General features: G+C 42.3%; 2 protein-coding genes across 3 annotated transcripts in view; one reads left to right on the top strand and one right to left on the bottom strand.

The window, feature by feature from the left end:
* Positions 1–27,882, top strand: part of PRRT1B (proline rich transmembrane protein 1B) — a 424,933-nt gene that overhangs the window by 282,053 nt on the left and 114,998 nt on the right. The gene's annotated exons all lie outside the window — the stretch shown is intronic.
* Positions 1,095–27,882, bottom strand: SETX (senataxin). Of its 2 annotated transcripts, XM_079324538.1 has the most exons (26): positions 27,795–27,870; positions 26,638–26,823; positions 25,370–25,550; positions 24,023–24,230; positions 23,740–23,849; positions 23,069–23,288; positions 22,810–22,929; positions 21,668–21,839; positions 21,014–21,104; positions 16,406–20,608; positions 15,501–15,600; positions 14,926–15,102; positions 14,094–14,323; positions 13,411–13,578; positions 13,135–13,291; positions 12,209–12,310; positions 11,679–11,791; positions 10,965–11,036; positions 10,556–10,705; positions 9,948–10,055; positions 9,122–9,309; positions 8,426–8,518; positions 7,693–7,857; positions 7,079–7,219; positions 4,704–4,791; positions 1,095–4,281 (listed from the first exon to the last, which is right to left on the bottom strand). In XM_079324538.1, exons 3-26 carry the CDS (start codon positions 25,547–25,549, stop codon positions 3,184–3,186), a joined length of 8,454 nt encoding a protein of 2,817 aa, XP_079180664.1. In that variant the 5' UTR covers position 25,550; positions 26,638–26,823; positions 27,795–27,870; the 3' UTR covers positions 1,095–3,183. The 2 variants fall into 2 exon arrangements, with proteins under 2 accessions (XP_079180664.1, XP_079180665.1); XM_079324539.1 differs by lacking the exon at positions 26,638–26,823 and having other exon boundaries at positions 27,795–27,882.

Here is a 27,882-nt window from a genome sequence, read left to right as displayed (position 1 = left end):
AAGGAGCCAACACCTCCCTCCTGCACTTCCCAGAGTGGATAATCTGTTGGAAAACTGCTGGTTTGCCTCTGGTGCCCCAGAGACAGCCCAGGACAGCTGGGAAGGCAGCACAGCACAGGGCACAGTGACCCAGAGCTAAGGAACACAGACCAGCCAAGTGCCTGCCCTGCTCTCACATCACCATGACTGGGACTAAGGACATGGAAAACAACTACAGCAAACCTTAGAGGGAAAAGGAATGACCACTGTTATAGCCCACATTTACTGCAAAGCCTTTTTTGTGTACAAAGAATAAATTTAAAAAATCTCCACACTCTGAAAAACACTTAACAAGAGTTCAGCACTTAGAAGCAGCAGCACTTTTCCCTCCTTCCCAAGAACAGAGACTGGCTTTGCACTGAGAAATAAACTCCAAGCTTGGGAGTCTCTCTATGAAAACCTGGACACTGCTTCTTCCAATGGGTTGAGTATGTTTCTTTACTGACTTTTCCAGCTTTAACACTCAGTAACCACTGAAAAGCCTCCTAAAGGGCCACCAGCTCTGAGGAGTTACAAATGACTACACTGAGTCTCTCCACAGTTCACACACTGACTGCCCATCACTACTCAGCACTTTGTTCCACACTGTGGGAACAGCAGAGAATTTATGAAAATTGTACCTGATCTGTTTGTTCCTCATTGCAGATTTGAGAAGTGTGCTTTGGATTGGATTTTGCTTGGTATAAACAACAGGAGAAAAAGCTAAAGGTACAAACCCACTCTGAGTGGTTTGTTAAGAGGGAAAGTGCTTGAAGTGCCAAAAACCAAGCATTTTTTTATTGACAAATACAGGACTAATGATACAGACTGACATGGCAGCAATAATCTACTGCTGAAGACTGACAACTTAAGTCAGATAAATCTAGTATTAAACCAACAAAAAGGTCTGAGCCACTGAACACACCTCAAAGATGATTTATGGGAAAACACAGGCATTATAGAGTACAACAAAAATGAAATGTTAAACCAAAATTCCTTCCAGCAAGTGGCAAGTACTGCTCTCAGTTCTGAAATGCAGACTAAGGAGAAAGAAAACTAGAAGTTTCACAGAAACATTCTTGGGACCAAATTGCATTTATTAACCAGAAAAGCATTCCCTCATTCATTTTGTTGCCAGCTTCACTTTATTTACATCAAGACAGTCCAAATGGCTTCCACAGCCCTGGGGTTTGCAGAGCAGCAGCCTCTTAATGTGCTAAGTACAAACAGCAGGCAGGGCAGCACAGCCCTGCCAACAAGAGCCAAGGGGCTTGGAAGATGACAGTTTTTAAATATTCCTATTAACATAAGGGGAAATAACACACAGGGTATGGAGCCTGTGATGGGGGGTGACTGAAATGTCCAGTTTGTTAAGGTCAGAGTCACTCAGCAGCCTCACAAGTGTCACAGCAGCTGGAGGAGACACAGAGCTGCCAGGAGGAGTCAGGGGTCACTGAAGGATTCAGAATGCAACAACAAATAACTGAAGCTGAACAATGCACAGATGCTGATCTCACCTCACAGGGATCCCCCAGATTCTCCCCATTACATTGGAACACTCACTCAGCCCTGCACAGCACAAGGAGCTGGACAGGCCCAGCCAGCAATAAAAGCCTCCCCACACACCTCAAGGCAGCTCCTACCAGGAAAGCAGTTTGTTCTGGGTGTGGATGCATCAGGGATCAGAGTTTTCCTGGCAATGACAGCCTGAAGCAGCACCTGGTGCTTGGCAGAGTAAGGCACTGGTGCCTCCCTGAGCTGGAGCACACTGCCCTGCCTGGCAGTGGGTTCCAAGGACAGAGCTGGAGCTATCCCTGCAATGACAAAAATGGCACTGAGGGTTATGGCTAAACTGTGACTAAAGCAAAGCCACTGCCACAATGCTGTGACAAGGGACAGCAGGACACTCCCTGAGCACACAGCTGGAGATGGCACAACCTCCATGCACCCAACTGGTACCAACCCTGCAGCTCCTGTTCCCTGAGCTCTGCACACTCAGGTTATCCCCAGACAAAACTCACTGCATGTGAAATGCTGCTCTTCACCTCCTGAGACACACACAAGCTCCACAAAACAAAAAGTGATGCTTGACAGTGACCCAAAGGAATTCTTAATAGAAATAATTCCACTTTTATTGTGAAATGTTATGAGGTGAGGAAGGTTTTCTTAAAAATAATTTGGTTTTTAGCCATCCTCTTTTAGTGGCTGCATATTCTTCATCAGCACAATGGAAAGAATGCAGCAGTAACACCTAGAAAAAAAGAAAAGGTAGAAAGATCTACCTGCACTTTTTATCCATGTAGATCTCCAAAAGCTCTTTACAAAGCAACTCAAGTGATATTACCAATAACTGTTAACCAGATGTCAGACCAAGATTCCACAGTGCTGTTGATTCCTCCTCACAAGGACACAGTGAGAACCAAACAGACCTCACAGGTTTCAATCTGCAGATTGTGTTGCCACTGCAACAAGAAAGGGATTCCAAATGATAGAGCAGCAGCAAGAGCAAAACTCAAGGCACATTTGTATAAACAAAAACTCTTGTGTTCCTATAAAAACAGGCAATAAAATATACAAAATAAGCAGAATTCTCTCCATTCAACCAATGTACATCTGCCTCACTCTTCCCTGAGGCAGCAGTGGAGCATGAGCAAGAACCCCTGCTACCACAATTTCAACATTCAATTTTGCTATTAAATAAATTAGACATATTAGTACAAAGGGAAGTCTGTCTTTTGGATTTTGGGGTTGGGTTCTTGGGTTTTGTTTTTGCTTTACTCTGGTTCTTCATAAAAAAATTTCACCTCTAGGAAATTAGCATTTACACAAGGAAACAAGAAGCTATGTATTTGCCAAATATCTTAAAATAAATCTGTATACTGTACAAATATACAACGTTAAACATTTACAACCTCAGCTTCCTAGATGACTAAACCCACTGCTCTTCCAAGCAATGCAGCTACCCAACTTCTCTTCACAAAACCTCAAAGGTACCATCTGTCAGGTATGAAATCCCTTCACAATTAGGGACAGGATGGGAGAGAGATCTACTGATAACAGTAGTACCAATATAAGGGAGTTCCAGTTGTGCTAAATAATTTAAAATACAGTCCTTGCTAGACAGAAATCTGGAAATAGATTTTCAGTAATGAGCCAATAGTAAAGTCAGGGAAAGATCTTTCTTCTTTTGGCAGAGCCTGAGTCTGTGCTCTCTGGTGCTTCCTGGGATGGTCTCCTTGATGGACCACGAGAGTCTTTGTTCCACTCAGTGCTCTGACCTCCTTCACTGGGGGCTTTGGAACTGCCTTTGGCCACAGCCTCGTGCTGAGCTGTGGGAGGGGCTGAGGGAAGCACATTGCACTGTCCTGCTGTTTGCTGGGTCCTCTTGGCATTTTCTGCTCTGCAGATCTGATTCCTGGCAGCTGAGGACACATCCAGGCTGTGCTGTGCTGCTGCTCCTGGGTTGCTCTGGGCTGAGTGAGGGCCATTTTTCAAGGGCTGCTCCTTGCCTCTGGCTTCAGTTCTACTGGCCAGGCCTGCCAGCCTTGGGTCCCGTGGTTTCTCTGGCATGGCAGCAAGAGCTGCAGCCCCTGGGGGTGCAGGGGCACTGCTCCTCCTGGAATCTGCAGCTGCAGCCCCTGGGGGTGCAGGGGCACTGCTCCTCCTGGAATCTGCAGCTGCAGCCCCTGGGGGTGCAGCAGGGGCACTGCTCCTCCTGGAATCTGCAGCTAGAGCTCCCATGGGTGCAGGAGTACTGCTCCTCCTGGAATCTGCAGCTGGAGGCCCTGAGGGTGCAGGGGCACTGCTCCTCCTGGAATCTGCAGCTGGAGCTCCCATGGAAGCAGGAGCACTGACCCTCCTGGAATCTGCAGCTGGAGCTCCCATGGATGGAGGGGCACTTCCCCTCCTGGAATCTGCAGCTGGAGCTCCCATGGATGCAGGAGCACTGCTCCTATTAGAATCTGCAGCTGGAGTCCCTGCAGGCTGTGTGGGCCCTTGGCTTCCTTGGGGCACTGTGTGGCCAGGGCCAGCAGCAAGTTCCCGTGGGCTGTTCCCAGAATTTCCAGGTTCACTCCTCTTGCCACTGGAAGAACCAGCCTGCACCACAGGAGATGTCATCGTCCCTCCTCTGGCTGGGGGCTGTCCTGGTGGCCTGAGCTTCAAAATCCTCAGAGCCTCTTTCTTGTAATTTTTTTCTGTTGTCCTAATAATAGCACCTCTTTTCTGAGCATCTTGAATCAAGTTATTCCAGTTTTTATCTTCCTTTAAAAAAATAAAACAACAACAAAAACCCTGTTATCAGCAAGAAATCAACACAAATGGACAGATGTCAGAGAAGGCACAACCTTTTTAATCAAGGTACCTGACACAACTGTCATGGCAACCACTGTTATGTCCCTTCTGGAATGGAAGGATCTTATGTTTCAGGTGTGAAACAGCAACAGACACTCTGGCTGCTGTAACACAGGGAAGGCACTTTGAACCATCACAACTCCCAAAAATGACAAATTTCTCCATTTCCCGGGGTTTCAGCGCCCCCTAGTGGCAAACTAACACAACCACCCCCCCCACTCTTGGACAAACACAAAAATCAGGAACTCCCCAAAAATTTCCTTGCACAGACTGGAGCAGTCCCAGAGCCCTCAGGGGTGGGTTGATCAGAGTTTCATTGTCACTGCACCTACCATGAGTGTCTGCAGCCGGCCCAGGATGAAGAGGCTGAACCGGGCACGGGTGATGGTGACATTCAGGCGCTGGAGGCTCGCCAGAAACCTGAGCAATGAGACAAAAAAAAAAAAAAATAAAAAAAGCTTCTAAATTACTTCTTCCCCACCAAAAGGTTTAAAGGGTTAGGAGAAAAGGATATTAAATTAAATGTCACTGAAATTAACAGCAGCAGTTCCCCCCCATTCTCTGCAGCAACGTGAAAGGCTGAGCATGAATTGTGTTTTCTTTCTTTCACCACTGATTCCTTGCAGGGAATTCCAGTTCTTTCCAGCTCTTGCCGTTGATGTTTCCTTTCTTAGAGCAAATCCCCTCTTAATGCAAACCACTGCTTCCTTAAATGTTCCTCAAAGTACTGAGGACATCAACCTCACTTCACCTATCAAGACTTTAAGCTGCTTTTTTACTTGAACTTAAATAGATTAATAATATTTGGCATGATTGATTGGAAAACACCCTACTGAAATACTGAACACTGCACATGAATATTTTATTTTAAAGGTGACCTGCACTAGAAGCACTTCTGCTTTGTCATGCTTCAAGAGGGGAGAGTATATCCTTGCAGAAGTCTGGTTTCCTAATGTAATTTTTTGCACAAGGAAAATTGCCTAGTTTTGTTTTCAGGGATCACAAACCACAGTAGTGAAACCTAAACAAATGCTTAGTGCATTCTTAAAGGTTGGTTTCTGTTAGCACTCACTCACCAGAACTCAAAAAAAGGTTTGTGAGACTAATATCAACTATTTCTATTCCAATGAAAAGGTTTCCAAATACACAACTTATTCTTTACTAACAAAATTCAAAAGTCCAACCCAATTTGAGCAGGTTCACTATCAATGCCTGACTCTGGTCACTGCACTGACACCTCATCTGCAGCAAATTCACAACCCTGCAGTGAAGACTGCAAAAACCAGAGGTTCACCTCAAAAATTTTGGAGAGTGCAGGAAATAAGAGAAGCAGAAAGCAGACAGGGCAGTGGATCCAGCAGCACAGATAGAGTTCTCTATGTCTTGAGAAATGAACAAGGGGGACCTTGAAAGACACTAAATATTCCTGACAGCTTTCACAACTCAAAGACAAGAAGATTATCTTCTCAGGAAGGAGGAGAAAAAAAAAATCTATTGACATCCCTTGGAGTTTTCTTCCAGTTTCTTTCTTTTGGACTAGCAACCTTGGAGGACAAAATACTTTCCTCAGGCTACAAGATAATAGGTAAAGGTGTGGCAAATATCCCATCACACCTAGCCAAGGACAGCTGACCCTGAAACAGAGATGTCCAAGGCATCAGCATTGTACACTTGCTAAGGCACTGCACTGGCACAACTTGAATATATAAAGCTTAATATATTAATGTATGAACACAGCAAGCTGGAAAATTATGCTGGAAGAAGAGACAGAGGTTGTCTCATGTCAGCCAAAAGAACTGGCAGGTTCCAGCTGCCTTCCATTCCCAAACTCAATCAAATTAAGAAATCTTCAAGGCATTATTGTTGTTTACCATAAGATTGGGATTCCTTCTGTTCCCAAAGTGGATCAGCACAATTAAAAGCCATTTTTTTTTGCAGAGAATGAGTATCAGAGAAACATAAGCATCTTAGGGAAACTTGTGTGTAGAAAGAAAGATTTTTGTTTATGTGAGCAGATTTTTCCTAGTTTAACTTAGAAGGCAGTGAATCTAAGAAGGCATATTTCATATTTTCACTACCATTTTTTAAACTAAAATGATCCTCAAGTTGCAGAAATCAGCAATTGCTCTAAGTGCTCTGGGGGTAAACAGCAGCCTCAGTTTAGTTCCTTCTGTTTCAGACAGAAAAAAGGATATAGAGGTTTATAAATAAAACATAAAATTAAGGAATCTGCAATCCTGAGTTAAGACTTCCAGCTAATCTTCCCCAAGCTTAAAAGACAATCACATTCATCTGCAAATCCCAGATCCAAATCTGCTACATCACATTCCAAGTGACATACACAACTAATTAATAAGACTTTTACAGACATCAACAGAACAGCAACAGCCGCAGAAAATGAGTTTCATTTTGAGATCAGCATGCAGAAAGTTACAAGGTGTACCAAAAGCCACAAGAACAATAACTGCTGCAGTAATAATGCAAAGAGCCAAGATCCCAAAGCCAATCCTGCCAAATCCAAGCAGTGGCAGGATAAGGGAGCTGTGCAAAGGGATTAGCACACAATACAGAACACACCACCAGCATTGCCCTGTCCCTCTTGCTCAGACATCTCAGACTTGTTCTCTGTAACTTCCTAACCAGTCCTATTAAAAATCTGCCTTTCTCTACAGTGAAAAGGGAGTGCAAAAGGCTGCAGGACACATACCCAATGGATCCTTTGGTGCTGCTTGCCTGCACGTATGCCAGAGCAGAGCCCTCGGAGCTGTTAGCGCGCACGCAGGACACGATGATGCAATCCTTCTCCCGGCCCTGGAACGCATCCACCGTGTCCACTTCTCCTGGGCTGCTGAAGAAACACAGCTGAGCAGCCTGATAACTCTCAGATGGGTTTATTGCTAATTCTGAGGTGGGTTTTTAAGCAACACACTGCTGCAAACAGCCTAAACACTATCCTGTGTCAAACCACTCCGGGTAAGTTTCTCCTTCGGTACATCAGCTTAAAGCTGAATTTACTTTTCTGAGATCAGCATCATTATTGAAAATCTGTTTGGGTACACACAGCATGGAATTTTAGGTTCTTTTAAATCAGCTTTATTCAGACCAGCACTATAATCAAAGCACATGGGTAATAACTAAGAATGGCACAAGGAGACTTTGCCTGTTGTAAGCAAAGGGTTACATGTCCCCTTTAATGGCATAAACAATTAAAAATTTTAGCAGTACAGAAAGAAATTGGAGACTTTTTGCCATTATTTAAAGGATAAACAAAGGATTAAGATTCAAGAGCCAAGGCTCATTGAAAGCCTGTAGTTTCTTTACCTGTTATTTTTAAACACACTGTCCAATTGCTCCTGGATTTTCTTTTTCTGTGCACTGTAAGGGGTAATTATTCCAATGCGACGAAGGCCCAGATCCTTCCTTTTTTCTTTAATTGTTCTAATTAACTCCATCACCAGCTTCACTTCCCGAGGATTGCTGTAAGAGCTGCACAGCACAAAATGGAAACATTACAGGAATACCTTGGAGAAATCTTTGCAATTCAAGGCTTTGGCCCAGTTTGTTGGGGGATTTTGAGTTAGAGCCCCTGTTCTGAACTTTTGCAGCTTTTTTCACGCAGAGGCTCAAAGAACTTGGCAAGCAGACCCTGAGGAAGGGCTACCAAGCCTGGGAAGTGCAGGCAGAGAAAGGCTGCACTTCCACATTCCCTCAGCACCTTACAGAACAGGAGGACTGAGCCTGCCACCTCCTGGCATCTCCTCAGAGTGCATCTGGGAAAGGGAAGCCACTGATAAAATCAGGGATTCAAACTCTTACCAAAGTTAACAGACTGCAGGCATTTACTGGAATCTAACAGTGAGTCAAACCAGGATTAAAACCAGCTCCAGATCTAAGAAAACCTCTGTCTTTTGTGAAATTAAATCTTATCAGCTAGAAAATGCAGTTCTAGCTGTTTGATGTATATTGGAACAACAAAGGAGAGAACACAACTCTTCTGTAGGCAATTAATTCTCAGAAAATCTAGATTTTGGCTGAGTTAGAATGCAGGACTTACTCATTGTCTCGCTCCTCACGACCATCAGCTACATCAAAAATCAGGTAAGGCTGGAATGGCCACTCTGAAGAACATCTGTTCTCCTCTACTGACCTGGAAATAATATTTTTATCACTAGGCAACCATACAACTAATTCTAAGAACTGTTACTTCATTAATTTACATCATGGTTATCAAACACAAGGAACTCTCCATGAAGAGAGGAACTGGACTCAAGTTTCACCAAAGGAGATTTTTTTCACAGACAGGGTTGTAAAGCATTGGAACAGACTGTCCAGGAAAGTGAGAATCACCATTCCTGGAAGTGTTCAAAAATCATGTGGATATGGTATGTAAGGACATGATTTAATGGTGAAAATGGCTGACACTTGTGCTTGATGGCACTAAAGGGCTTTTCCAACCTTAAGCACTTTGTGATTGTAACTTGCAGCTCTTTTTCCATCCCAGAATCCTTAATTTTCCCTGCTACCCAAACTGAGGTAATCCTGAAAATGAACTCTCAGCCCTCTGTATGCATAACTGTAAGGGATCTTATCACACCCAGCACTAAGAGAGATGGAATGCACATTTTCTCCCATTAACCATCTTTCCCCCTCCTGCAGCCTCAAGCATTTTTAGACTCTCAAGAACACCCTGCCATGAAAAAACTGCTTTGAAATACCCTCTGCTCAGAAAGGAGAATAGAGAGCTACTCACTTGGCAGTTTTTAGAGTCCTGCCATAAACATAGTTGGATGGGAAGAGGCAGATGTCTGGGTGCATCCTGTACTGCACAGTCAGCTGCACCACAGGCAGGCTGTGCAGCATGTTCCTCTGCACTTGCTCCTCCAGGTGCCTCTGCAGACGGGCCATCAAAGACTGGTCATAGCCATACTGCTGAGCTTTCTGCCACAGGGAGAACAGCAGATTTCATTTGGCATCTCATTCTCCACCAACCAAACTATTTGGTGTTTTAAACTTCTAAATCACTGACAAAATGACAGCTACTTGCACTTCAGTTTTCTGCATGTGTTGGTCTTGTTTCAGTAAAGGCCACCTGCACAAATCTGAATTTTTGTGTGTGGTCTTTAGCAAGACAACTTCTCTTTGTGACTCATGACACAGTAAAATTTTAAGAACACCAACCATAATGAAAAGCAAGACTTCCCAGGGGGGGATCTTGTTAAATAAACACACAACCTCTTGACAATTTACCCCTCTACAAAAGCCAGCCTGGTTTTCCTCCTTTTTTTACCAGGTGGTTAAAACAACCCTTACTGCTGGAGACAAGGATATGCTCCTATATATTTATCCTTAAACACCTGTAGGGTCAGGAAGCCCCCATACAAACAGAAGTCATCATCCTCCTTGAGGAATGGGGTATTGACTGAAGCTCCCCTGCCACAACACAACATCCTCACAAACCAAGTGCCCAGCTTAAAGTTTGTATTGCTCCATTGAAATGCATCTTTTTCTACAAAAACTGTTCTTTAACCATATCCATTCTATGGCAAGAAAAAAAAGCAAAGAGCTTGAGCACTTACTACTGATTTGACAGTAGGAGGGAGCTGCTTGGGATCTCCAACAAGGACAAGTTTATTACAGCGATGGATCAGTGGAATCAGTGTTTCCACCTCACAGGACTGCCCTGCCTTTTGGATATGCAAACAGGACAAAAGCAGAAGTTGTAAGCAAAGCAGGGAAGTACATTGAATTTTTTGTAACACAGCTAGAATAACTCAAATGCTTTAAGTCTTCTAAAAAAAACTCCTAAAACTAAAAAAAAAAAACAAAAACAAAACAAAAAACAGGAAAAAGAAGGAATTTTCTCTAGCAAAAAACTACAAACAGATTAATTTTATTATTACGTATGCAAAGCTCTCCAAACAGATATAAATATAACCAAACCATCTGGAAATCTCTAAAGCAAAAAAACCATGGCTGAAGTGTGGTTCTAAATAAAAGCTGTCTGCCATTACAGCACCAAACAAGTCAGGAAAAGAATCAATTAAAACTTATTCTTTTTCTACGGGGACAGGGCAGGCAACTCACAAACACTGCAGCAGCAGCCAGAGAGCCCCAGGCTGCCCAAGCAGAGCAGAGGGCAGGTGTGGAGGTGGCAGAGGCTGCAGTTTTCCCTGGCTGCACTGACCTCATCCACGATGACACAGCTGAAGGGATCGAGCCCCTGCCGGGAGAAGGCGGATTCCAGCAGGCTGCCCCCGCTGGTGCTCAGCGTGCAGCAGATGATGTCAGACTCCAGGATGATGTCTGCCTGCACTTTCTGGGAGTGCCCACGAACCTTCAAGCACAACAGGACACCCTGGTTAAAATTCAGCCTTAATTGCTACAGTGAATGCTGCTGCTGCTGCTTGGGCTTTTTCCTACATGCAGCACACTCAGATTTCCTGTCCGTAACTTACTCAGTTTATGGCCTTGATCCATTTACTCACTACTTTATATATGCTCCCAGCTACATCAAAAACAAATTTCATCACAATTAAAGGACACCAAGTGTAAAAATACTTCAGCTGAAGTTTTTTAGAGACAAATTCTCCTACCTCCTTTAGCTGAGAAGCAAGTTGTTGTCTCTCCTTTGCAAGTCTGCCAATTTCATCATTTAACATTTGACTCTAGATGGGGGGAAAATTAAAGAGGAACCAGCTTTAGCACCACCCATTTTCCATATACCTTTTTTCCTCTCATGTCCTAAATAATTTTCTAAACATGTAGACTTGCTCAGACTGTCTCTTGGTATTAAATGTGTCTGAAGAAGCCAATCAGTTTATTGGAAAGCTGTCAAATATTGAGGAGATACAACACACAATACCAGATCTTACATATTTGTGCAACTGAGAAATGGTTTACCACCAGCAATCTCTCATTTGGCATAAATGCTAATTTTTTAGACAAAAAATGGAAAATTTAAAGTGCAACACATATTCCAGAATCTCAGATCATGAAGTATCTTCCTGTATTTTCAGTGAAACAAAAACAAGAGCTTTGCAAAATATGATTAATTTAAACCATTAAGATTTATAAATATTTACATTAAAATCTAACTAGTGACAGCACAAGTGAAGACTACTGAATGATACTGGAAAATACTGGAATAACTAAACAAAAATTCTTGATGTCAAGTTCTCCATTCCTTTTCATGGTGCTATCAACTTTTTCAATAGCTGAAAAAGTGATGAGACTGACATCAAAAACCAGAGGTTTTTTTGTCTAATGAACAAAAAAAACACAAAGAGGATTAAAAACTGTCTTGCTACCTCTCTCTTCTCACATCTGTGCATGGCACGCTCTCGAGAGAGCATGTCCAGCTTCTGATCCAGAGCTTCTTTCTTCTTCTGAATGTCCTGGTCACAATCACCTGGCTTTCGTTCTGAAATAAACCAAAGGAGGAAGACAAGAACTGTTACATTAACTCCAAACTGGAAAAAATGCATTTTTTTGTTGCATTTTCCCATTTTCTATTGAAGTTTTTATCTTGCACAATGAAGATAATGAGAATTGCTTCCAATAGCTCTCAAATGCTGCATTGCTTAAAAAATGATGGTTTTAACAGGTATGCAGTGCAATTTTTTAAAGAAAAAAGTCACCTTGCTTATTTTTTTCCTTTTTCCTTAGATTTTGGCTCATATATAAACAACCAGCTCCTCACTAGGATTGAGAAAAACAATGTTTCATGAAATACCATTATAAAAAAATCTTCCTTCTTACAGGACACATAATCCTACGTGGAAAACATCACAAGCTCTTAGGGAAGACTGAAGAAAAGTTTGATTTCCATGTTACTCACTCATTCTGTGTTCAACTTGCTTATCCAGGCTGAATCCTCGGACTTCACTGTTGATTGATTTTTCAGCACCAAGTCGCACTAATTTGATGTCACCACAATTTCCTGTTTAAAAAATCAAGACTCAAAACTCTCTTAAATTACTCCAACTGCCTCTATGCTTTGCTATGACATTTGAAAAAATGTAAATATCATGGATATTAAACAAGGCTTTTCTTGTCTGGAGTTTTCAACACTTGACTTGTACTTAAATGCAGCTACAAAAAAAATCAGAAATTCCAAACTCTTAAAAATAAAGATGCTGCCAAGTTTTAGTGGTGGTTACCATTAAGAAAGTTACTTTGAATTAATGAAACTACCTCTCATTCTCAGGTTTATCTAAAACTTCCAGAATTCCTAACTTGGACAATGCTGAGTCCCATCAAGTAATGCAATTGGTAAGTCAATACCAAAATAAAATTTGGTTGCAGATATTTTTTCCCTTGCCACAAACTTGAGGTCTTATACAGAATTCATCCATTTTTTAGTAGCCACAAAGTGGGAGGAGGAAGAAAAAGAGGTTTTGACACATCAAAATTTTCACCAGTCTGTTTCCCATAACCCACAAAGTCCAATTTTATTCAAAATAAAAGTGAGGGACTTGTGCTCAAATCCCCAAGGAGTACTAAAAAAACTGATGAACTTAAACTAACACCATAAGGAAAGGGTCAATATTTTAAAATGTGTTATTTATTAAAAAAACCCCACAATACAGCTTTCAGAAAAGCACACTAAAGTTAAGAACAATAGGAGGATGTATCAGTCATGCTCTGCAAGAGCAAGAAGCTGCTCAGAGGAGCGTGTAAGTACAGGACATGATCAACTGCTTCAGTTCCTCCTCCAGGTTTTGCCCATTTAACCTTAAAACAGAATTTAAAAACAAACCATACCCAAAGGCTCCTGTTTGTTTTGGCATTTTTCCTTAAAAGCAATGATGATCTTTTTCATGAGTTCATCAACAGCAGCATTTGATGGTGCACAAACTAGAAAACGGTTTGGTTTAATCTTGGAATTTTTTTTCCGAGCTGTTTTCTCATTCCTAGTGTTCTGTAGATCAATTAACAACAAACCAAAACAAGCTCTTTAGACTGTTTTCACTTGAGACTGAGAAGCCAGACTATACTTTCATCTAAACCAAACCCCAGCACATGACCACGTTCACTTACTTCTCTCAGAACACGAGACAAGAGTCCTACAATGGTTTTTGATTTCCCTGTCCCAGGTGGTCCATGGATAAGGCAGATCTTGGGAAGTCCTGGGTGCTGCTTTACCATGGCATAAGCTGTCTCAATGGCTCTTTTTTGATCTTCATTGTATTCATTCATATATGAAGCCTGAAGGAATAGGCAGGGCAAAAAATAATGAAGTAATGTTGATCACACCTTCCACACCAATTTTCTATACTTTCAGGATGCCCTCACCTCTTTAGCTAGAACTCAAAAGCTGGAAGGGCAGGGAAGCTTTTGTTTCTAGGTTTGCTCTGCATACATATCCAATCCTCACTTGAAGTTGTAACAAAGGTTTTGTTCACTCCCCACGCCTACCTTTATTTTACAAAATCTTTTCCATCCTATGTTTTATTTCCTGAACATTTCCCCAGTAAGGGGAAAGAACATTGAAAGCACTTTGAAGTTCACTATAACAATAGAGCACAAACACCTGAGCAAGCTCAGACTCCTCTACCCACCCCAGCAGCCAAATCTGAAGAGGGCAGTGTCTCAGTGCTTTTGCAACTTAGCTATTTTCTCTTGGTCATCACAAAAGTCAGCATGAAAAACCAAACCTTTAGAACTCATGAGGCACAAATGCTTGTTCTGTTAACCCTGGCACTCCCAGCTGCAGGACTTACAGCACTTCCTGAGGCAACAGGCAGATCTCTGGGACAGAAGTCATTGTAACTTGGATTTATGATGGGTTTAGCCAGGGGGCTCCTGCTCAGCAGCAGCAGACCTTTGAACTTTCTGTGTGTGGTCACCAGGGAGCCAACCACCACACACTTCACTTGCTTATGGATGAAGAATGACAAATTGCCTCGGGTTTGAACAGTAAGATGACAGGCAGTTTGCTGCTCTTTTTGTCCTGTTAAAGAATAATAAAAACCCAAGTTGTTAATTTAAAAACTAACCAAATCATTAGCTGAAAGATTGTCCTGGAAGTCACTCAATGAACTCAAAAGAACAAGATGCTGTCTTCTAGTAGGGAATCAACAATGAATTCTTGCAAAATCCCAACACTTCTCCACCCCCACCAAAAAACAAAGACCAAACAAAAACCCAGTGCTCTAGGTACAACTAACTCTGATCACTGCTTTAATAAGGCAGGTTCTGGGTACATGATAATCCTGGTAATTCACAGTTTCAATTCCCAAAGACAGTGACAATTATAGGCAGGGAGATCACAAAAGTTCATGGCACTTCATATCTCCTGGCAATACCATCCTAAAGAGCATTTACTCATCACTAGTTTCTGCTTTTACATGAAGTTCTAGAAAAATGATGGACAGCAGGGCTGCAGCTTCAGTTCCTGATTTTTACAATACTTCTAGGGTAGAACAAACTTGCTACAGAGGAAAAACAGTTCCATTCCCCTGAGGCCAGTGGTACATTACAACTACCACCAGCTACCAAGAAACATTTTACAGTACCAAGGATCCCATTTTCATTTCCAGCCCTGTTACTCACTATTTGCATAGCCAGATGCACGAGAAAATCGTGTCACAAGGCCAACATGATTCACTATGTGGCTCTCCATCCCACTGTCTTCCCCAAAAGTGTCCTTCTCCTTGTGGACCACCAAAAGGATTAAGTCATCCTCCTTGGGATGAAGCTGCCTCGCCAAATCACTCTCTCGTAGATGAGCTACACAAAGGACAAATTAAAATCACAACAGTGAAATGAAATGGTTACAATTCTTCTCTGACTCTAGAAGTACTGTGAACCTTTAAAGTTGTTAAAAGCTGTAGCAAAAGATTATTGTCAAAATTTTAATTCCATCCTGCATTTTTAAGCCGGAGCACAGCACTGTATAAAAACAGAGCAAGTCAAGGACAACTATATCAAAACAAGCTGAAAAAAAATTTCACAAGAGAGATGGAAGGCACAAATTCTCTGCAAAATACATATTTCTCTTACATGCATTCTGTGGAAAAGTCAAAATCCATTGTATGTTTACAGCAACCACAAAAAACTCTAAGTGCCAGCTCATTATAATGCATCATCTATTTGAAAATCAGATTTTACTTTTAAAAAACCCTCACCTGTAAAATGTGCCATATTCATGTCAGCAGAAAAGTTCTCTAAGTAGAAGCAATAACTTTTCTCTCTTGCTTTCTGGTTTTCTATCCATTCTTGTGCCAGCTACATGTTGAAAAGGAAACAATAGTACTTTCAAGGGTTTAGTGTATCAGAAGAAAAGCTTATCATGACTCAAAGGGCAAATAAAAGAAATGAAATAAAACCACCAGACTGTCAAGTAAATATATCAAGAGCCTCACCCATTTATTAACTTTCACACAAGCATATCCATTACATATAAATACACAAAGCAAACAAAAGTTCTTCCTTGCCATCACCCATTTCATGTGCTTTCTTAAAGCTCTTCACTGAGTTTTCCCTGACTGCATTTTCACCTTAATATAACAGTATTAACCTGGCACTGGCTTTATTTTCTACCTTATTTCTATAGAAGAAGTGATGCAATGACTGAACTTGAAAGCATTTCAACACTAATTGAAGGAACATTGAGTTTTGTCACTATTAAACTATAAACCAATAAAGACTGGGAAAAAATACTTCCTGGATTAACCCATTCTCTCATGCAAGTTCTCAACAGAAACCAAAACATTAGGTTTTTATCCTCTGTCATTAAAAGGCCTCAGTTTCTTGAAGATTGCTGTTTTGAGCTTTATACACTATAGAGAGAGGAATCACATCCTTGGCCACTCCCTTTATTGTGGATATGCACCCAGGAAAAAACAAACACTTCACTGAGGTAACTCTAGTAGTCCCCAGCCTTAAATACAGCTGTTTGGGTTATCTACCCCAAATCATTCCTCTATTCTGATCTGTACCTGAATGTTTTCAAAGGTAAATAGAGGATACAAACCAGGTTTAACCTCTTGGTAAAATTTATCAACCAAACCAAAAAGCAAAAGCTACTTACTGTTTCAAAAGCGTTGAGCATCATCAAGGGAAAAAATGTATTAAAATATTCATTGTAGCCATGAAAATGGACAGGAACAGAGGCTACTATGGAATGCAGAAGATTATCTGGAGTTCCAAAGAGGCTGAAGTTTGCAAACATTTCATAAGTCCACTTTAGGACTTGGTTAACAAAAATGCTGTAATCTCGCTGCTGAGCACCAAGAAAGGAGGAGTAGGTTTCTCGGCCAGGCCCCCTGGAAATATTTGAAGCATTCTCATAGTGTCTATTTTGTAACTGGAGAACATTATTGGAACTAAGGGGTTGAGATACATTACTGAAACTTGAAGACCTGCAGGGTGGATTTCCTGCTGGTGCATGTTTTGGATATAGTGGTGGTCTGACCACCATGGCTTTGGCCGCATTCACTTTGCTTTTTGAAGGTGGGGGCAACTTTCTGCCATCCTCCAGATCTTTGCTGAAGGCTGCATTCCGTGAAGAACTTGCTGAGCTGAAAATTTTGGTAGTGGAAGGTTTTCTTATTTTAGGTGGTGGTAGAGAAGGTTTGGCAAACACGTGATCTGGCCCTGAGCTGGTGGTTGGGTGTTTCCTGCAGTATTCTCTAGGTTTTTCCACCTGTTCCATACAGTCTTTGTCCTTACACTTCACAACAGCTGAGGATTCATTCTGCTGAAGGTTTTCATTAACATGCATCTCCTCTGGGGTCTTACTGCCTGTAGTAGCATCTTGAACACTTTCCTCCTGAGAACATAACTCCATGTCCACAGGATCTAACTGAGTTAAAAACAGATTGTCATCACTTTCGTCACTGCTTTCATCTGATTTGCACCCATTTTGCTTTGAGGTTTTCATCTCACACTCAGGCAGGACAAGGCAACCTTTTCCTGAAGACTCATCTTTAGCATCTCCAAGTACAGTGGAAGACAGACCTGAATCCATAGGGACAGGAGGAACCACCACACTGTTACCCTCCCATTTTCTGTTCCAGTCTGAAGAATGAGGCATTTTAGAGGCACTTGCCACCTCCTCCACAGAAAAGTTCTCAAATTTTCTCTTACTGGCAGAAGGACAAGCAGCCTCTTCTCTTTTTTGCTCCCTTTGGTTTTCAACAGATTCTTTAATAGCTGCCAGTTCAAAACTTCGACGCTTTTGTTCCACAGGCTTTGCACACACTTTGGCAACTTTGTTTCTGCTCTCCGAACCTCCAGCAGAATTTTTCAGGCTTCTTTTGGGCCTCGCCTGCCTTAGGTACTGCCGCTCTTGGCAGACGAGCAGTTTTTTGTTACGTTTGACAGACAAACACTGAGGCTCGATCTGTTTGGCTCTCCTTTTCTGCGCCACGCCGATTCTGCCCGCGGCTTTGCCGTGGCTGCGCAGCTGAGCCAGGCTCTCCAGGGAGGGCTGGGACAAGTCAAACGCTTTGCGGGGCCCCTTCTTCAGGCCAAGCTTTTCCACAGTTGATGTTGGAGCAGGACTCTGCCGAACCTTCCTTGGAGGAACCACAGCAGGCATCGACCTGCCAGGCTGAGAACGTTCCGTCGTGCTTTGGAGCGGTGTTTTATTTTTGGCTGTTTTAACAAGGAGAGGTTTTTTAGGACTTCTCTGAACAGTCAGTGCTGATTTACATTTTGTTGTGGTCTTCCGTGGGCTTGTGCTGTTTTTCTTGAGGGCCAGCTTTGAAGCTAATGAGATGGGAGATGTAGATGCTTTGGGTTCAGGCAATTTTGAATCCAGGCTGAAGCCTTCAGCAGTGCCTTTGCCTGCACATTTCTCCAGCTGACCTTTTGCATCTTCCTTGCCAACTGATTCTTCCAAGGCTGAATTAGTCGCTTCTTTTGTATCACCAGCTTCTTTCTGATGAGAAGTATCTCCTGGCTGCTTTTCTATTGAGCTGGCTGCTTCTTCTGTGGCATCATCACTAAAGTAATGCAGGTCATAGCCCCAGTCATTTAAGTTATCAGTCAGGCAGTCATCTGAATTACTCGTCTCAGCTGCTGGTGAAACATGATCTTGTTTACACTCCTCAGTTGTTTCCACAGCATACGCTTGAGTATCTTGCCAAGCTGAAAAAACGTCAGCTTCTGTTTCAAACTCAAAGTACTGAGAATCACAGTCATCCAGCAACAGGGGAGAGCTTGGAGGCTGTGCTTCTCTTTTAGTGTCACTATCAGAAATGCTTCTGGAAGTTGAAGATTCCTCTGCAAAGAGATTTTCATTCTTGGTTTTTGTTTGCCACACCTTGTCAGCCAAACCTTTTTCTTCATCAGAAGAGTCTGAAATCACAATGACTTGATTGCTACGGCCACCTGCACCACTGGGACACTTGGTACTTTGGCCCTCGTTGGAAGATCTTACAGCACCTTTCACTTTCCTTTTAATATCAGACACATTGTGGCACACTGAGCTTTCCTGCATGGAGTCAACAGGAAAATTGACACCTTTGGTATAAGCAGCTAAAGATAATTTACTCAGGTCTCTATCAATCTGGGAGTCTGACAAAGCATCACCTTTAGAAACCGTCTTCACAAAATCCTCCTCTTTTTTCTCCACTGAACTGTTTTCCCTCTTGAAATATTCTGAAAACTCAAACAACCTGTCACTTGATTCACACTTCACTGACAGTGGCCTGATCATATCCCTCTTGTTTTCTGAGCTAAATGGAAAATAACCACATGCTGAGACATTATCCCTATAAGAAGTCTCCAAAAATTGATTTTTGCAGTCGTATTTATCCAGATGATTTAAATTAGGCTGCTCCTGGTTTGAAGTTTGCACACTGGTGTTTCTCTTAAAGAAAGACAACAACGATGAACCTGATTTTTCTTCCTTTGATACTTTTTTCAGTGAAGGCAAAGTACTGTCATCTTCCTTCCTCTGCACACCAGGTTCATTTCTAGAGGAGTTAGAGGAATCTTCCCTGGAGACCTGTTTAGTGGGCATCAGTCTAGACTGGAACACACTGTTTGCACTTGTCTCTTGCATACTTCTGCAATTCCCTGAAGATGAAGAATCAACATGAGTTTGAACAAACAGACATGGTGGTGTTTTGGGTTCTGCTTTGTATTTCATGTCTAACTCTCTGCCTCTCCCGAAATCTGAATGCTGCAGGTTTGAATCATCACCCATATTGCATTTCCCTGCTGCAAGATCAGAGTTCCTATTTTCCTGAACTTTCCTACATACTTTTGATGCCAAAGAGTTCTGTGGGAAGATAAACTCTTGAGCTGCCAAGTCAGGTTCTTTTTTAATATTCATCAAGAGGCCTTCTGTGGACGTGCAAGATATTGAACTCCTACATGCATCTCTACATTCCTCTTCCCAGGCATTCTTTCTCCTTTGGAAATGGTTTTCTTGACAATCTCTGCCTTCCTTCAACATGACAAATGGTGAGTGAAGGTCCCTCCTCTCCTGCCCACTCATCTTGTATCCATCATCACACACATTCCTCTCGTGCTTTACAGAGAGAGTTGGCAAAGCTGTTGAGTTTGAACTGCTTCCTCCAACCAAAGAGGTGCTCAGTGCTTTCCCCTTTATACTTCTTATAACTTGCTTTAAACACGTTTGCAGCTCCTGGGTTTCCTGGCTGCTCAGCTGCCACCCCACAGCTCGATTTCCCCTCAGGAGGAGGTTGAGTTTGTCCAGGTACTGCTTGCAGAGGGCGTGCTGGCCGATCTGGTAGCCCTCCTTGAGCAGGCTGCGGATGAGCTGCACGCAGGCGTGCTGCACCGAGCTGGGCGTCTGGAACGCGCCCGGGGCCGAGCCCTTGGCACTCAGCCCTGCAGCCTTCTCACTGCACCGAGTGAAGGCTCTGCAGGGCAGCGTGGCACACCTCACCACTGCCTCCACCCACTCCTGGGAGCTGACCCACAGCAAATGCAGGCACTTCTTACTTCTGTGTAGCTCAACAATGGACACCAAGATGAGGAGGAAGAACTCGGAGATTTTGTCGCACTGCTGGATTCTTTCGATGAGGATATCTTTGATTTCTGAGCAGAGGTAGTGGATGACCTCCACTATATAGGCTACACCCAAGTCCTTGAGATCCATGAGGGACTGAACAAAAGGGATGAACCAGAGGAATGTGCTGTGATGGACACGTAGGTCTCTGCCAATGTCAGACTGAAGCATGTTAGCCAGGGTCTGCATATCTTCGTACATGTTGGGGCAGTACTCTGGGCAAATGGCAGCCTTCCAGCCAGTGTCCTGAAAAACACATTCACCACACAACAGCCTCAGTCATATGCATAGTTTAATGGGCAGCTTTTTTGTAGTCAAGCCTTTTTGTTTCTTTCATGTATTTTTTCATTAAACATCTCTTATATCCCAATGTAAGTCATGTATAAGGAACTAATTTCCTAAAACATTTCTGTGAAATTGGTGTGAAGTAATAGTTCCTTCAAAAATCATTTTGAACTATTCAAAGACACTGTCATGCTGACATAATTTAACCTCAGATAATCAAAAACACATGGAAAGCCTTTAAAAGAGGCTCATAAATATAACACGTTGACATCAAGAGATGACCACACTTGGAAATGTCTTTTTCTTGACAATGTCATTCAGTGACTCCAGCTCAAAGAAAAGGAATATAAAATACTGGTTTAATACCTTTTGAGGCTTTTCTGTGTTATAATTATACACAATCTGACTGCAAGAAATCATGTCATCACCGTAGTCTGACTCTGGTTCAGATTTTGTCCTGAAAAGAAACACAAATCACTACAGACTCACACAGTTAAAACCCTAAGACAGGACAGATGTTGCTTTTCAGATACTGAGAGACCATTAGAACTGGTCAGTGATAAAACACACCAAGAAAAAGGTACCATATTTAAAAGTGTAGAACTTGTTTTATCCAGCTTGTAAGAGGTGGGGGAAGTGATTGTCTCAACTGAGTCATGGATTTGCCTACAAAGAACAAATGCCCAGAATGCCATCTACTGAAAATTCAGGAATTCCCATAAATTTACCAAACCCTGAACATGGCCATTTTCACTCAGCTTCAGTGCAAGCTGGTTGTAGCACTAAATAAGCACAGAAGAGTTAAAAATCTTCCCAATTCAGGGAAAAAAATTCTAAAAAGTTTAACATAGACGCCACAGTTACCAAAAAAAAGCAAGCACATATTTTTTTGAAGGAATCTCACAATTTTAGGGGATCTACTTCAACTTTTCTTGGCTAGAAGTTGGAAAGATGGCCAAAAAAAAAAAAATCATCTCCCTCCCCCAACACAAATTACAGCAGCACTGACAAGAAACTGACCTCCTGAAGCTGCTGCGGATATTTTTGATTTCGTTGTTGTAGCTCACACTGTTGATTATAGTTTGAAAGGCTTGGACAGGATCAATCAGCTGACCCCAAACTTTAGATCCCAGCTGATCCAAAATAACCATGAAACAGTGCAGGGCAGGCCAGAAGGGGTCAGTGGAATCATCTGAAACACAGCAGCAACAGTGGAGAGGGTAGAAATGCAAGTCCTGGACATTCTTAGGATAAGCAGAAATTCAAAGAGTTGGTTCTCGTTGATTTTTCTAAAATATTCACAGAAAAGTATTCTAGTAAGTTGAAACTGTACTTTCTAACCTGGAAAAAGAATTTAAATAGTCAAGTTTCCTCATTTGTACAGAGACACTGCTCTTTATGCAGTCTTAAATCAACAGGAGCCTGGATGCCCATTATTAGCATTAAATAATACTGGTATTTCCCAACTCAAATTGATTCTTTCTCACTGATTTTTGGAGGAGTGTCCCAAGAGTTGCACAACTTCAACAGCTATTTATACTTTCACTTACACAATTAATTTATACTAGGGAAAAAAAAAAAAAAAATAAAAAGTGTTCTTACTACTTCCTGTAAGAAAATATCATATCCTCAATAAACATGCTCATTTAAGAGGAAATCCTGGTCTTGACCTCACAGGCTATTCCCAGATTATGCCATGGTAACCCATGGGTTACTAAAACTAAATTCTAAAGTCTAAATTTACAGCTTAAAAGGGGGTCCCCTCAAATGGACAGATGGAAGAGTCAAATTTTAAGGTAAAATGCAGCAATTCAGGAATTTAGGACTCAAAATTCAAACTTCATGCCACAATGAAACAAACATTCTGTATGCACATGCAGCCTGTACATTAAATGATAACAGTGACAGAAATTGCAGATTTGTCCTCTCAAAACCTCTAAGCCAGATTTAACAAAAGATCTTGCTAAATCCTTTCTCTACTCCAGACTTGGAATGTCATTTTTCAGTATTTGTCAGTATTGCTCAAATATTGCACCTTTCAGAAGGTAAATATGCCTCAGGTAAAATTACCTCTCATTACACCACTAAGAGCTTAACAAGAAATTTGATAAAGATGAAAAATGGGCTATAAACTGTCTTAATCCCACATCAAAACTAGTTACCAGCTGCTTCTTTCTCCATAGTGTGAAGTATAGACTGCATGAAATCATTTTGTTTGTCTGGACCCAGTAACAAAGAGTCCATAGCTTGTTCTTCCAGCACTGACAGCAACATGCAAATTCCTACAGAAGAGAAAAAAAATAAGCAACCTGTCTACACATTTGAAAAAATACACAGCACCTATGAATTGTAGGGCTCTGACTTAAAATAAGTGCTTAAAAATGAGACTACACAAATTCATTTCTGATCATAAATACTCACCCAGCCAATAGTTCTTGTAGTTGGCTGTATCATACAAATGAGCTGGCAGAAGGATGAGTTTACCCTTTTCAAACATTGAAGAGCTGTAAATATCTGGATTCTCAAAAAGTCCTAACTCAATAACTTTGAACAAACAAGTCAGCACTTCCTCTAAGTCATAGTAATCATCCCTGTCAACCTTTCCTAAATTCCTTGCTGTTAGGATGGCCCATCGACGAATCTAAGATTGAAACAAAAAGTAATATATTGATAAGAAGAACAAATAAAATCACAATTCTGTAAGAGGAAGCACTGCTGTTATAAATGGGACAAAGGCATATTTTTATTTATAGAATAATTAAGAATAAGCCTTGAAAGTAATCTTAGAAATATACCTACAAGATGATGTGGGTGACAAGGAAGCCAAAATTCGGTAATACCTATAAAGAAAATTCCTTGGGATTTATGTGCAACCATGTAGCAGTTGGTTTGTACTAATTTGATGTTATTTACATGTTACTGACCAAGATATTCTAATGAGAGAACAGCATACTGTAACAGATGTCAAGTTTTATTTACAGATAAATGCCCCACACAGATTTTCTAAAATCATGCAAAGACAGCACTCAATCCCTTCAGTATTAACATGGTGCACAAAACCAGGATTCAGCAGAACAGAAAAAGGAACTTACCACCTCATTTGGGTGTACCAAAAAGAGATAAATTCCTGGGTATTTCTCAAAGACCTGAAAGGAGTCATGACTTAGTTCCATTCTACAGAGCACTTCTACACACAGCTCACCTAAAAGATAAGACACAATTACAGTAAGGACTAATCTACAGGCTCACAAAAAAAGTATATTTAGTATCAAAACAAATATATGCATTGAACCTCTGGTCTAACCACTGTTTATTTTCACCTCCTGCAGTGGAACACCACCCTTCCCTTCCACAGGGATACAATCAGATACCTACTGACTTTCTGATGCAGCAGCAGATATGGGTATTTCAGTATTTCCAGCAGGGGCACTCGCACATTGTTCTCAAAATTTGGGCCCACAAAACCAGACAGAGGGGTCTCCCCATTCTCATCAATCAGAAACAACTCATCCTCTCCTGTTTCTTCATTCATGGATTTCTCCATGTGGGCAACCAGGCGGGAGGTTTCCAAGTCCCACAAGTCCTATTCAGTGGGGGAAAATAACAAAGTGTACTTGTGAAGAAAGTGATTAAGGTTATTTAACACTTTCAAAATCCCATTTTGAAAAGTTTCTTTCTATGCATGGTCCAAAATACTAAAGCTTTGAAATAGAATTCAATTACACAAAGCACAAATCTCTCACTTTAAAGTTAAGACTACAAAGTCATTTTTACAAGTGTAGCCTTCAAACCAATTTCATAATTCTGTTAAATATTCATATTTAATACTTACTATAGGTTAGTCACAAAACTTTGTTGCACTGCCAAACACACAGAAATACAGGAAAAGATCATATTTAAGAAGATGGGAAAAGCAACTATAAAATCTTGCCTTCTTACAGGCTTTGCAATTAGTGGAAGCAAAAGAATATAAACAATGCAAAGAGACTGACTGACTTGCCAGATATTTGTAGGAATTCACTCACTCATCTTATGTAACTGTTCCAAACCTCAATTAGACACCAAGTTTATTCACTGCAATAAATTGACACAAAAAGGAACTTACAGTAGGTCCAGACACTTCTCTTATTTCCAGTCACGTAGAATTGCACTCCAGAGCAATTCAGTTGACTTTTAGACATCTGTATTATGATTAATTAGCTAAGAACATATACTTTATGTACACAGAAGGGAAAATAAGCTTTTCAAAAATATAAAATTGTATACTAGGGAGGACTACAAAAGAGGTTTAAATTTTTGTGCTTAATTGCACAGTCTTGCAAGGTCTGATCTCTGAAATTCAAACATAGGACAAATGAGAAGTGAAAGCAAACAAAAACAGGAACAAAGCAGCACCAGAAGAGAAAGCAGCAGGAAAGAGAAAAGACATTAAAGAAATGAGCTGTTAGTCTGGCAGATGTTCCTTGTTTCAGATGACAAACCATCAACTGCATGAAAGAAACCAAGCTACAGTGTCTGGTTAGCAGCTTACAACTACTGGTTTATTTCTTACCAATTTCAATATATGCAAAACAAGATCTCTGTTTTACAATCTGTAGTTTGTAATTCCATATGAAAAAACCAGACAATAAAAAAGCAACACAACTTATTCCCAAACCCCAATAAAACAAAACCCCTCCCCCTACACTGAGGTTGGACCACAGAAGCCTCTTAATTAATTACCTCATGCAACCTTGGACATTCTTCCCTTGCTTTGTGATATTCAACCACACACTCCAGGCAGTAACAGAGGTCATCATTGGATCCTTCAAAATCTTCCTGGGACAGCCTTTGAGCAGCATAGTGCTTCAGGAACTCGGTGGTGTCAGCACCACTCTGTGTGCACCACCGGCATGTGCTCATTCTGTAGGGGAGGAAAAGAAACAGGAATAAAACCCAAAGCCTTCAAGTGGCAAAATATTCCCCTTAAACCACGACAGGACCCAACTCTCAAGTGTGGTGAGCATCAGGATTTCAGTTACTCATCAGCAGCCCCCATGCAGGTGCTCTTACAATTCCAGGTGCATGCAGTTAAACAGATTAAAGTATTAAAGGGACATCACACAAAAACCGCCTGTGGAATAGCAAAATGTAGAAGTAAAGCACTGCAAACTAGGGGAAAAAAGGGTGAAAATTCATTTCACATTAAAAAAAAAAAATCTCCTTATCCACACATTGCATAATTTCCAGAACTATAATGCAAAGCTCTATATATTATTTTACTGGTGTCTCTGGAATCTAGGTCTAGTGGCATAAAGTTTAATTAGCTTTTTTCCTTAATCTCTTGCTAAAATTTATAGGTCAACAAATCCCTGTTGTCACAAGCAGAAAATATTCATGCAGAACTTTCCTGTCTTTGTTATTTTTATAGAAAGAGTGCTAAAATTCTCACCACGGATTGCTTTCCTCTAAAAACAAAATTCCTTCACTAAGCAGCAATGGAGCCATTTCAGATCCTGCTACCCTGAAAAATTTCACACAACACTGGAATCACAGAATGCTTTGGGTTGGAAGGGACCTTAAGGCATCATTTCATTGCATCCCCTGTCATGGGCAGGGACACTTTCCACCATCCCAGGTTGCTCCAAGCACCATCCAGCCTGGCCTTGGACACTTCCAGGGATCCAGGGGCAGCCACAGCTTCTCTGGGCACCCAGAGCCTCCCCACCCTCACAGGGAAGAACTTTATCCTAAGACTCAATCTAACCCTGTCCTCTCCCAGTTTGAATCCATTCTCCTTGTCCTATCACTACAGCTCCTGATGAAGTGTCCCTCTCCAGCTTCCTTGCAGGTCCCTTCAGATAACTGCAAAAGCATGAACTCTTGAACTACACAAAAAGAAAGATGGTAACTAATTCTTTTATTCAGCATAACAAAAGCAGATAAAGCCAAGCTTTAAGTTCCTCATGCATACACATATACTGGGAAAACCCAACATTTGTGGCATTTACCTTTGAAAAAAGGAGCTATTTGCTGTGCAGGTGTGCCAGGTCACATGGTGGGAAGGAGAACAGCGCTGCCCTGCAGCCAGGGAAGGGGCTGAGCCCTTCAGCCATACATGTCCTGAGTGCAGAGGGCAGAGCCGTATCCTCAGCAATCCACCCCTGGTGACCAAGTCTTGGTGGTATTTCAAAGATCTGGAGCAAAACAGAAATCAAACCACTGAATCACGGAATCAGTCCGGCTGGAAAAGACCATTGAGATCACCGAATCCAACCTGTCACCAAACACCAGCTTGTCACCCAGGCCAGAGCCCTGAGTGCCACATTCAACTGACGCTTCCAGGGATGGTGACTCCATCACCGCCCTGCGCAGCCCATTCCAACACCCAAATATTTAATAATTCCTTCAGTGAAAGAATTCCTCCTGATGCCCAGCCTGAACCTTTCCTGGCAACGCTTGAGACTCTGTCCTCTCCTGCCACTCACTCTGAGAAAAGAGCCAAATTCTCACCTACTGTCATCTTCCTCCAGGTAGTAAATCAGCAGAAATCTGTTCAGCTCACACTCAAGAGCTGCTTTGGTGTTTAGGTTAATAGTTGCATTAATGCATCTCATGAAGCGGCAAGTACGATTTACAAGTGAATCCCTGCTGTCATTCAAATGCGGATGAGACAACACTTGTCTCGCTTTTCACCCAGAAAAGGCGTAAATATTTACCTATGCTCGCTAAGCGAGGAAATCGCTTAATGGGGCGCGGGCGGGCACACGAAGGAAGCCCAGCAATGAACAGCAGCTGCCCTGTAACGCTGCTACCGACACCCGCACCGGCTGCGGGGCCGCGGCCCCGCGCACCGACCGCCGAGCACACAAAACTCTTTCGGTTTCGCGGTTGGAGCCGCTGCAGCCGCCCCGGTGCCGCCCCCACCGCGACCCCGACACCAAGCCCAAGCCCCTGGAGCTCGCCGGCAGCTCCACCGCAGCGCGCTGCCCGCCTCGGCCGCCCTGCCCGGTGCGCTCCCTTCCCGCCAAACCGGACCGGGCCTGGCGGGGCAGCAGCCGCGCTGAGGCGGCGTGAGGGAGCGACACAAAGGGAGCGGCGGTGGGAGCGCGGGCTCCGCGGAGGCGGCACGAGCTCGAGCTCTTTCCGCTCCCCGCTCATGGCTCACCTCACGCCGCTCCGCGCTCCCTCGGTCCGCCCGGCCCAGCCCGGTGCTCCCGGCGCTGCCGCCCTGAGGCCGCGGCGCTGCCCGCGCT

This window comes from Erithacus rubecula (assembly GCF_903797595.1).
Source record: "Erithacus rubecula genome assembly, chromosome: 21".
NCBI classification, from domain to species: domain Eukaryota; kingdom Metazoa; phylum Chordata; class Aves; order Passeriformes; family Muscicapidae; genus Erithacus; species Erithacus rubecula.
Note: the sequence above shows the minus strand (reverse complement) of the source record. Positions and strands in the feature narration are given on the sequence as shown.

Coding starts and splice junctions, on each gene's coding strand:
- SETX (XM_079324539.1), bottom strand. CDS start 25,549: ATGAGCACATGCCGGTGGTGCACACAGAGTGGTGCTGACACCACCGAG. Junction 11,792..12,208: donor GCAAGTTGAACACAGAATGA/GTGAGTAACATG, acceptor GGTTTATTTCAG/AACGAAAGCCAGGTGATTGT. Junction 7,220..7,692: donor AGTGTGTTTAAAAATAACAG/GTAAAGAAACTA, acceptor GTGTTTCTTCAG/CAGCCCAGGAGAAGTGGACA.